This window comes from Parasteatoda tepidariorum, chromosome 5, assembly GCF_043381705.1.
Source record: "Parasteatoda tepidariorum isolate YZ-2023 chromosome 5, CAS_Ptep_4.0, whole genome shotgun sequence".
Lineage (NCBI taxonomy): Eukaryota > Metazoa > Arthropoda > Arachnida > Araneae > Theridiidae > Parasteatoda > Parasteatoda tepidariorum.
The window spans coordinates 277,213-289,577 of NC_092208.1; the positions used below are offsets into that span (position 1 = coordinate 277,213).

Here is a 12,365-nt window from a genome sequence, read left to right on the forward strand (position 1 = left end):
GCCAAACACACGGTTTTAAAAACAGATTAAAAAGGTAAAGCAAAGCGTATGCATAAAATCAGATAAGATAGTGAAAATTCTATAACAATGTTGTATGCATTAAAATCAATAAAACTTCATAGTACAAGTACTAAAATGGCAAGAAGTATGAAACAGTTATATACAACTTAAAATTCCAACAGCGCGTAAAAGTGTAAAGATGTTAGGATGGGAATTTTTATCTAACAAGTCTTTTATACTTAAAATCGTGCTTCCAGAAAAGATAAGGCGATGTCGGTTAAAACATGGGCAAGTGCTTAAAATAGGATGAATTGAAAGTAAAACGTTATGAGCGTCGCATTGAGGAGGCGGTTCGAGCTCACACACAAGCCTCAGACAGATAAAGTGTAGTATGAATTACAGGGGAAAAAATGTCACAAGACAGAACATGTTATAAACAAAAATCAGAATTGCTGCCCAGAGATTGTAGGAAGTAAATTTGCATTTTATACTCATCTCGTCCAAACTAAATCATAAGTTTTTGTTGTAATAGTACTTTCACTTAACAACCCACCTTTTCCAGAGATTCGTAGTCAATACGAAAAGCCCACAATCTCAGTCTTGCCTCAAGTTCACTAATTGAAGAGAGAGTAAGAAGAAACTGCTCAGCTGTGCCCAGCGGTACGTCGGGACTGGCCATCTGAGCTTCTGAAATCTTTGCTTTTTCATCTTCTGTGGGTAGCATGGCAAGAATTTTCTGAAATAACAAGAGAAACTATTAATTACTCAGTAACAATACAGGCACTTTCGTGGTTGTTGCTGGGCAACTGAACCAAATGTTTTGGAAACTGTTGTTTATATATCAGATGTGTCTTTGAATAGATTCTTGTACATCTCACTATGTTTTAACCCAGACGTTAGTTCCTGCCCTATTTTAAAATTATAGTTTGTCTTATGCAAAAACTCCCCTAACCATTTGTCCGAACCCGTGGCGGTGACTATGGTAACGAGATATAGCTATTTCAAGAAGGGGTGTGTAGGGTCATTATTTAGGACAGTTTTTGGCTCGTGTTGGCGAGAGACGACACGAGTGTGTTAGCCCTAGTGTGAAGAGAAGCCACCCTCCCTGAAATGCGCTATTCTTGTTTTCATAGCAGCAGATGGCCTCAGACTTAGCGACGGTGGGAGTTCTTACAGTAGACAAAGTATACATGGGTTGCTTTCTCTCTTTTTCGTATGCCTGTTAAGGGAGAGGGGTGCGATTGTTCTTGTTTTCCAGTGGCGCCATCTATGGCCAAGAATTCGAGTTCTGCCACATCCATACCTCACATCCATTTATAGGGCGTATCCATTCACTCCATTCATTCATCCACAAATCGTAGTTTTGACCTGAACCATAGAACGATCAATTTCCAATTCAGTACGCCCAGAGGTATTAATTTGTTATGGGAACATGGAGGACTTAGAGACGCGACAAATTTAACGTGCATCAGTCCCTTTAATACACGGGAAGTCTTCGGCTGACGGGGTGGGCACAGCACCATACCGACCAGGCTATCCCGGCTCTACCATGGGTTGCTTACTTGCAACAAAAGTTTTTTTGTCTTTCCGCATAGTTACTAAAAGAGTAATTGTTGGACATTGAGGAATCCCAGATCTAAAGTTTGTAATACTTCCTTGCGCAATCACATAAAATGTTTATCTCAGATCTATAAGGTCATGAGAACTGCCAGACTATCAGTAAAAACTTTCCTCAAACCCCACGTGTGTCAGTACACGTTCCTTGTTCCTGTGAAATATGTATGTCTAACGTCACTATAATAAACTCTGTACATTTCATGTAACCTAACCTGTAGCTCATAATGAAGCTGATGTCAAATCGATCCATGGCTCCTTCTATCATTGAAAGTCAACAGAAATTAGAAAAAATTGTAGGAAATTTTATCCAGAGTAAAAATTTTGGATCATTCCCCAACTTCCGTTTATCAAGTTAAAAATTTCATGGAAAATTTATTGGGCCAGTTGAATAATAATACTCTTTGTAAAATGAGTAAGCATCTCAAAGTGACACAATTTTTCCCACTCTCTACACTATTCCCCTCTCCCATTTGGGTGCATCTTGATTTTTTTTTTACAACAGCATGTTTTAGTAAGTAGTTGGGATATGCTGGCCTGAGAAAAAAGCAAGATGCAAAACCATGGTAATGAGGAGGAGAAAAGTGTAAAGAGTGGGGAGATTGCGAAACCTTGAGATGCCTATTTTATATACAAAGAGTATACGAAGCTTAGATGCAGACATCTTTCTGATATATATTATGAAGTTTCATCATTCTTTTTACAGTGCAAATGGCCCACATTTTTCATCATCACCAATAGTTCAACAGCCCAGGGTGGGCCTTGGTCGTCTTAAGAAGTTTTTTCCATGCTAGCCTTTTTCCTGCAAATATTTTCCAGATTTTTAAGACCAAAAGGTCTCTTTCTAGGCCATCCATCCATCTCAAATTCGGCCAGCCTCTTTTTCGTGTGCCAACTGGTCTGTCATTGAAAACTCTTTCTGTCTTCGTACATTCTGATAACGTGGTCTGCCTATATTATTCCTTGTCATTTAATAATGTCAGATTCATTATAGGAGTGATAAAGCTTCTAAGCCACACACCATTTTTTTGAATAAAATTTTTTTCACAACAATCAAACAGAAACCACTTACTTCAATTCCTTCCCGGTTCATAATTGTGCTGTCCATTTTGAGGATGGCAGTCTTGATTGTCCTTGGAGGTGGAAGCTTTGTCATCCCTATGTTGATTGCATTTGAGCGTTTTGTGTCCAGCACAATGATTGCACTCTTCTTCAGTGTATCTTGAGATTTCTAAGAAGAAAGTGACTTCAATCAATTCTTTTTTAAATACATATTACTCTCAGTTATTGAACTCAAAAACAATTTAGTTTAAACATCATCAATGGAATGTCTTAGCACTTATTGCACTAGTAATGGGGTCAGTGGCGGATCCAGCAGGGGGGGGGGCATAGGTGTCATGACATCCCCCCCCCCAAACTGAAACAAAATATAAAAATAATAATTTTTTTAATAGTTTGCAAAAGAAATAAAATATTTTAAAAATTATTTAAGGGGGCATATACACTTATGTAGGTCGGAAAAATCTATTTTTTTCTCCATCTAATTACGTTTTTCACTGTTTCAAGAATCATAATTCAAAAGATTAAAACGNAGTTTACAAAAGAAATAAAATATTTTAAAAATTATTTAAGGGGGCATATACACCTAGGTAGGTCGGAAAAATCGATTTTTTCCTCCATCTAATTATGTTTTTCACTGTTTCAAGAATCATAATTCAAAAGATTAAAACGAAATTCGTCATAGTTTCATTGTAAACATTAATAATGCTGAAGGGCTCCAAGCGCATTTCAACAGGTTCAACGATTGAATGGACTCGCATCATTAAACATTCATCGAGAAATTCATTTGGATGTTGAAAAAATCATTGACAAATTTGCCAAAGTTTCCAAAATACGCATTACATTTATTATTTAAAGATTTTGAATAGTTGAATTATTTAAGCATTGTTCTATTGTTCATTATGAAAAAAATAAATGAGAAGAATAGCATTAAGAGCCCAAGTTTTTTTTTTCAAAAAAAAATATTAAAAAAATTTTTTTTTATAAAGAAAATTAATTGTGGGGGGGGGGATCTGAGTCTATGAAACCCCCAGGAAAAATGTCGGGATAGGGGATTTCTGGATTTGACAATTATTAAAAGTACAAAAGTCAATAAGTAAAGCTATTTTTATTTTATTGAAATTATATTTTATTTCATTTTATAGCCGTTGTGGAACAGCTGTCCCGATTTAGGGTTTACGACTACTAATGTTCAACTCTGTGGCCATGTCATTTTGAATCCAATCCAGAAGAAAAGGGAACTCCTGGATCAAGTATTGGGAGAAATTTGCCTTTGTTGTGGACTTTAACGAAACTAACCCGCATGGAGAGGAAAACAACGAAAAACTCCCACAGTTGATGGATAAAAAAAATACTGTGTCACAATAAAAAGGCTGATACAAAGAAAACTAAAAAAAAAAGTAAAAGAGAAACTGAAAAAAAAATCTTTTTGTTTCTAAAATTTAACCTTAAAGTTGAATATCACAATTTTCTATGTTACCAGTTATCTGTATTACCCTATTGGAAAAAAATGACAATAGAAGAATAAGTTAATCAGTAACGCCTCATTAAAATGATGCCCTATAATATAAAAGTAAAACAAAAAACTTTTTAATTTTTAAAACAAAACTGTTGAAAAAAAATTGACTCGCCTGAATATAATTTTAAAAAAATCTGCAGTACAAAACTCGTGGTTCAGTATAAACTAGTTTAAATTCTCCAACTCCGAATTGAACTTTTTCATTTGTCTTCCTAGAACATAAATTTGCAAAGCTATGTGCAAGTTTCCGAACTTAAAAATATAAACTAATTATATATATAACTTAAAATTTCTAAACTATACTAATTATTTCTAACAATGTACGTAAAAAAAATTTTTAAATTATTTTTCAGAAAATCTATTCAAATTCAAAACAAAACTTAGTAGAGAAATAATTTTTCAAAGAAATACTTTGCTAAATATTTAGCCAAACATTCGTCCTATCGAATACTTGGTAAAAGGGTCGAATACTAAAAAGTGGCCGAATAACCAATACATTCCTAATATTAATGCAAATCTCGTATTTAAACGATTTGTGAAAAAAAATAATCAGAGGTCTGTCCAGACATTTTGTGAAAGATCCGTTTTTGTAAAATTGTGAAAAAATGACTCGTAATTNACAGTCCCTTAATGGAATTAAGGTGAAGCTCTTTAGGATATGGATTGCCTAAGGTAGTGAGGCGCGTAAGGGCGAGGGCATCACATTCGTATAGGATGTGATGTGCTGATTCTACCTCTTCACGGCATTTCCGACATATTGGTTCTTGTTCGAAAAGTCCCAATCTATGTAGATGTTTCCTGAAATGATAATGCCCAGTGATGAAGCCTACAATTGTTTGAATCTTCAATCTTGGGAGCCTAAGAATTTCAGAAGCAATTTTTGCAGAAGGGCTGCTGATCATGCATAAACTAGTTTAAATTCTCCAACTCCGAATTGAACTTTTCCATTTGTCTTCCCAGAACATAAATTTGCAAAGCTATGTGCAAGTTTCCGAACTTAAATATATAAACTAATTATATACATAACTTAAAATTTCTAAACTATACTAATTATTTCTAACAATGTACGTAAAAAAAAATTTTAAATTATTTTTTAGAAAATCTATTCAAATTTAAAACAAAACTTAGTAGAGAAATAATTTTTCAAAGAAATACTTTGCTAAATATTTAGCCAAACATTCGTCCCATCAAATACTTGGTAAAAGGGTCGAATACTAAAAAGTGGCCGAATAACCAATACAATACAATAACCAATACATAACCAATATCAACCAGGGTCCTGCTTTTGTGCAAATAGGGTCCCATTATTGCAAAAAACTTTTTCAAGGAGGTTTTAAATTGTAAAGAGGTACAAGATTATGCTCAACACTGTAAAATTATAATTAAATAAATAATTAAATTTAAAAAAATAAACAGCAATTGCTGCTACTCAATTAGAGATGCAACATACAAATATTTGGTATTTACCCTATACTGCTGAACACAGAATATTCATTTCGGACGAATAAAGGAAGAAGTATCTGCCGAAGACAAAACTATACTCGTTTATATCTATCTCCCCCCCCCCCATTCCTGGGAAGGGTTTATTCAATTAACAAAACAATAATCAAGATAAACAAATTTGTCAAGGGTCCGATAAAAAGATAAATCATTTTGTGAAGGGTCCATTTTTAGGAAAAGATATTTTTTGAAGGGTCCGTTAACGGATCCAAATTTCTTCGAAACAGACCTCTGATAATGGAATTCAATTGTTTTCAGAAATAAGATGTAAAGTGTCATTTCAGGATTTCAAAAATAGAATCTTAATAAATCAAATACACAAAACTCACCTCCTGTAATTCAGTAGAAGAGAGATATCAGGTGATGAAAGCAGAATGAAAAAAAAAGAAACAAATTATTATTTTATGAAGATACAATACTAAAATAAATAATACACAGTACTTGTCACAAATTAAAATCTTGTTCGTTCCGAAAACATTTGATTTTGCGGGGAGAGCGGTCATCCACCATATCAATCTTCATCTTTGAAAAGGTACCCCAACATGGAATCGAGTTAATATGTCGTATAAAATAGTTAATTCGGATTGCATTTTTGTAGTGGTAGATACACTACAGATTTAATAAATATAGTTCATGAAAGTGGTTGATTTTAAAACTGAAATAGCTACACTTAGAGGAAAAGATGTTTCAAATTAATACTTAACACATACTTTATGTCTTACATACAGTTATGTCTTGGCATAGGCTTGTTGAGAAGGCCAAGGCCCATCCTGGGCTGTCGTGCCAGTGAGAAGAAGACATACAAAGTTAAATTGATTACAACATTCATATTTTATTTTAACTGAGTTTACAATTGACATTTTAAATTTTAATTAATTTAGAGGTGAGTTTTAAAATATTTTTTTTTGATTAACAAAATTTGAAGTTAAAAATTCAACATGATTTAAAAGTTATAAAAAAAATTTTTTTAACTTTCAATAGAGAATGAAATTTGAACTCATTGAAAATAATCTATTATTTGATTTTATGGAACATGATAATTTTCATATTATTTGTTTCAATTCTTTGCTAAAGGCGAGATTTCATTTTTAAATTATTTAATATTATTAATTCATTACTAATAATGTTACATTATTAATTAGTTTTCAGTGATATTTGTTTTATCCTACTTCTAGCAAAGAATTATTTTAAATGATCTAATTAACATTATGAAACAGTCTATACAAAATTAATATGATGCGTCTCATTTTCTTTAAAAAAAGAATATTTGATTTTGATCTTATAAGGAAAAATGAAAAACAATTTTGGTTTTTATTCTTTGTTGATTACTTTTCATGTTGATGTTGTTGTAGTTTATTTATGTCGCACTAGAGTTACACAATGAGCTGTTGGTGACGGTCTGGGAAACATCCCTGAGGATAATCCGCAGATATACCATCACAATTTTGATCCTCTGCAGAGGGTGAGGCACCCCAGCTTCGATAGCCCGACGCGGGGGTGCCATCTCCCGCGTTTACTATATCTTCAAATTTGAGATTTGTATAATTTTAAACAGGCACTCGCTTTTAGAGTAGAAAAAAAAGAAGAAAAAACGAAATTTGGATTTCCTGGGTCCTAAGTACCGTAGTCTAGCGAATAATTGATGACACAGAATGTATTTAAAATTAACAAGACGCAATTTAAAATGAACTACGATTTCAAAAATGGAACAGACAATAGCAGGGCTGCCAACTACTATCCTTTTTTTTGAGCAAAATATTTAATAGAGTGGTAGACAATTAAAAACTAAGGATTTCAGAAATTTTGATAGTTGTTCAAATATTTTAAAAGCCTGTCAGGAGAGAGCTGGAACAAAGGGGCATTTCATAAACACCTTTTAATCTGAATCATTTACACGCAGTGGTGAAAAATAACTTTGAATTAAATTAAAACTCAGCTATCACTGCAAGAAATTTTCACAAAAAGCATAGAAAGTTTGCAGCAGGAGACATACCTTACTAATGACATCTTTTGCACGGTTTTCAAACAAGTGCTCCAACTTTTGGGTGTCGAGGGGGACGGGTTTCAACTCGTCCCAAATGGTTTTCTTGCGTCCGATTCTCTTCAGCAAAGACTTGTCTTCCTTCACTTCTCTCCAGAACAACTTTACCGTCTTTTTGGTCTTCTGCCCGCATTTCGACGCATCTTTCGCTTGAGCATGACTCTGATTGCGTTTTGCGTATAAATGAGAGTGCTCTGCGCTGCCATTGATTCTCAAACCATTCTTGTGGGGGGCGTTTTGAGGAGGAGGTGGGGGTGGAGCCGGGCCAGCACCCGTCGGCAAAGGTGGAGGTGGCGGAGGAGGACCGATACCGGGAGGTAGCGGTGGGGGACCACCATTCACATCAGAACTCACCTCCAAATCGAAGGTCTCCAACAAATCGACGTCTTCTTCGGACTTTAAATCCGTAAAGTCCAAGTCGTTGATGATGAGGGGGCGCTTCACAGATTTAATGAGATGGTCCCACTGCACATCACTGTCCGCCTTCTGGATGAACGGCGAAGTAGGCGAAGTGGGCTTCAATTCCGGACGCAACTTGCTGGCTGCCAGTCCCTCCTTCGCTCTGCTTACGATACCATTGTGGTCGCTCAAACGTGCTCCATTCTCCGAAGAAAGCGGTCTGAGGTTCGATTCCCCGTTCCGGAAAATGTCCTTCACGTTGCCGTCATTCTTTAAGTTGTTTAGATTACAGTTTGATAATATGTCGTCTCTCACGTTACGCGTAATGTAATTGTTGTTTACGTGTTCTTTGCTGCCGTTTCTGTTGGGAGTCTCAAGGGCAGATTTTGAGTCCTCTTCTTGGCTTTTGCTGTACATCATGGAAAGCATCCACGACTTTTTGTTATTGTTATTCATTTCATACTTTAACGTATTGGGTCGGTTTAGTTCATAGAGTTTGTTTTTTTCTGGCATTTTGTCCTCTTTTGACAGTGTAAGCTCATTGTTTTTACGATTTTCATGTTCAACATGATTTTCAAATTGTGCACGATGTTTATCAACCAATGTATAATCTGAAATGCAAATAAAACTAATTGTTATTACGAACATTTTTTATATCAGGCTGGGTATTACAAAAAACATTATATAAGCTGCATAAATTTTGTCTTTTTGTTAGTAAATTTAATAACAAAGCTAATTCGCATTTAATGCTCTATGCTAAAGCCGAGATCTCATGCACTGAAGGCTTAAATAGAATGAAAAAAATAATTAACTGTAGGTGGCGACCACGGTAAAAAAAACTAACACGGCATGGTGACAAGTGATGCAGATTTCATGGCTTTGGAGAGAAAAATATTGTTACCGCTTTCAACATGGCTTCTGAATCTTATATTTTTTAATATGCACGGATAAATAATTGCAGCAGACATAGAGAATATAAAACTTTTAAACAGTGACAATTGTACACATTGTATGATAGTTGACAAAAATTTTACGAATTAATTTTTTTAAACTGACAGCCCAAAAGAAAAAAAAAATTAGAACTTCGAAAAGTAGCACAATTCTCTCGATTACTGACTTAGTGACTTTGGCATTGAATAGTAAATTCAACACCTGTAATCTCTGAATAGATATTTTGTTGAACAAAGAGCTTGAGGGGATTATAATTATAGACTATGTCAACTTTCATCTTATCAAAAGGTACCTCGTGATAGAATCAAGTTAACATGTCTTATATACTAGTGATTTGGTATTTAATATTTATAGTGGTAGTTCCGCCACAAGCTGGACTTAAAATGAGGGGGACTTAGAAGATGAGGGCCCAACAAGTGACAGGACTATCTTGAGACTGCTGGATAGAGATTTTATTTAATTTTGGGTTTGCAACTACTAATGTTTAACTCCATAGCCTTGTCATTTTGAACCCAATTCAGAAGACAAAGGAACTCCTGGATCAAGTATTGAGAAATATATACCTCCGCGGAGTACTATCTGATGGAACTAACAAGCATTTGTGTTACACGGAGAAGAAAACGTCCAACGGTTAGTCGGAAGGCAAGGGGACTTTAATCCATGATCTGTCTACCACTGAGGATATTTCACGTCAGCACTGTGGTAGATGCGAGGCGGAATACGTATTGACCAGCCATTGATGGGATTCGAACCTTAAATAAGGATTGACATATTTCTGGCAATTAAGAATATAAAAGCTTTATATTTCATTGTTATTTTAATGGTGTGACACATTAATGATATGCTGCTCTCAACCTCAGTGAAAGTAAAATTTCATACCTTTGACTAGAGGTGAGTTTATGCAGTTGTCACTGCCGGTAGAAGAGAGGCTGTCCGATCGCTGGTATTTAGCACCTCGTCCCGTCTCTTCCTGCTCCTTGATGAGTGATTTATTGCGAGCATCCCTCTCTCGTCTCCTCCTCAAGGCTGGAGTAATTCCATTTAAATGAAGAGCTGAAAAATATCACATTTATCATTATTAGTTCAACAACAATTTATGAAATATATTTTATGTTTAGAAATGAGACAGATGATTAAGTAATTTTTTATAGTCTTAAATAACTATTAAGTATAATGAGTTCATATATATCTATCTATATATATATATACTTGCGTTGAACTCAATTCCTGAAGCATCATAACAGATGCAAAACTATACTAACGAATAATTAAAGTCTTAAATAATTATTGAGTATAATGAGTTCATATATATATATATATATACTTGTGTTGAACTCAATTGCTGAAGCATCATAACAGATGCGAAACTATACTATAAATAATTAAAGCGATTAAAAGATTTTTCAAAAATCTTTGAAGCAGTTTTACCTGCAGCTTCTTATTGTTTCACAAAAAGCTTTTTAAAAAACAATGCCTTAAAAGGAGAAATGATTTTAGGTTAAAAACAAAAATTTTAAGTAATAATGACTTTCTTCTTTTTTATGTTAACCTTGCATTGAGTATTAGTAGGCTAAACCAGTTTTCAGATTTAAACCTTCACTGCCTATATATTTTAATATTTATATTTATTTATGTTCCAAAATTTTTTTAATTACTTTTTTTCAGCTGTAGTATGCCAAAGGAGAAGTTTTAAAATCAAACTGAACTTTTATAAAACTCTCATCAGAACTTAAAAACATGGCCATTTGATCTAACTTTTAATAGGTCAGTTTAAAAGCAGTAGTAGATGAAATTCTTTTCATTCCAATTTATTGAAATATTAAGACATTGCAAACACTATAAAAGAAAAATTTTTCAAACTAAGGGAATTCCACAGCAGTTGGAAGGTGCGCTGCCATCTTACTGGCAGAATAGAAATCATTTTATTTTATTTCATAGACTATGAGAATTAAATATGATAAATTTTACACTAAGTTTTTTGCATGGCTAGGCATCAAATTACAGAGAATCTGATTATTAATAAACTTACAGGGATCACAAATTCCGTTTCCATTCATGTGACCATTAACAAGTTCACTTGTTTTCTGGGTATCTACATCATTCCTATTCCTGAAATAAAAAAGAATTTATAAGTCATGCTTCATCAAAAAAGAAAATATATGATTAAAAAAATTTTAATTATAGATGACATAAATTTAATATCTAAATACCAAAAGTTAATAATTTGGGGTTGTTTAACAAGAAAACTGCACAAAAAATGGTTCAACCGAGCGGAGAGTCTCAGAGTTGTAATTTTGTTGTGATATATACATGGTAGCATGGCTGTCAGCACTGCAGATTACTTTTTATCTACTCTTTTAAAATAAGTACACACAGGGGGGAAATATTGCTTAAACTCATTTTTCAAGTAAGATTTTTACTACTTGATTAAAGACTTGATAAGAGGGATTTATCTCACTTTCCAAGAATCATTGTATAACATTCAACTTAAATTTAAACAGCAAAATATTTTTTACGTATAAGGACCTAATATGCATGCATATTTGCTTACAATAATAATCTCTGTCTGACTGTGTTTGAGGATAAATTTAATTTATACAATTACAAATAAATATCACCAGTTACAAATAAATTGTCCACCAGTGTATATATATAATATCTGCACTAAAAGACAAGTAGGGTACATGTAATAAAATAAAAGCATATAAAAGAGCTGAATATTTAGAGCTAAATATGTATAATAAAATATCAATATTTTTATTCAAATAAGTAGAATTTTGGTACATAAATCTTTTTTATGTTTCATTTCTAATTGCAACAATTTTTTTTAATATTTTGCTTTGAAAATAATCTTTCAGTGTGCATACTTTTTGTAGGCACTGACAAATATCGGACATCCACTTTAAGACAAAGATTTGTCTTTGATTTTTTAAACAGAATCCCTTCACTGTCTAATTCCTCTATTGTTTTATATGCATCAAAATTGATAAATTATAGGTTCCGAGAATACTCCTAAAAATATAATTTTTGTAATGGATCTTTTCTCTTAAATGTTTTATCAATTGCTTATCAATCATTAATAGCTTTAGAAAAGTCTTCAGTAGTTGCTGTTAAAATATAAGTAATAAAACCAATTAATCTAATAATGATTATGCAAATCATAGCATCTAAAAAAACGTGGATATTAGAGAGAGAAAAATCTAAAGCTAGCAGAAGTTCACATGGCGAGAAGCAACCTTAATCACAGTGCCTGCAAAGTCTTAGGGTCTGGGCTTCCCGATT

At 33.5% G+C, this 12,365-nt stretch overlaps 1 protein-coding gene across 1 annotated transcript in view; it reads right to left on the reverse strand.

Annotated features, from left to right (window-relative positions):
* Window positions 1-552: 552 nt before the first annotated feature.
* Window positions 553-12,365, reverse strand: part of LOC107455141 (FH1/FH2 domain-containing protein 3-like) — a gene marked incomplete at its 3' end in the record, with an annotated part of 229,904 nt that continues 218,091 nt past the window's right edge. The window contains 5 exon segments of the mRNA XM_071180913.1: window positions 553-736; window positions 2,687-2,845; window positions 7,686-8,743; window positions 9,963-10,136; window positions 11,113-11,192. Of these exon segments, the coding sequence (XP_071037014.1) occupies window positions 553-736; window positions 2,687-2,845; window positions 7,686-8,743; window positions 9,963-10,136; window positions 11,113-11,192 (1,655 nt within the window).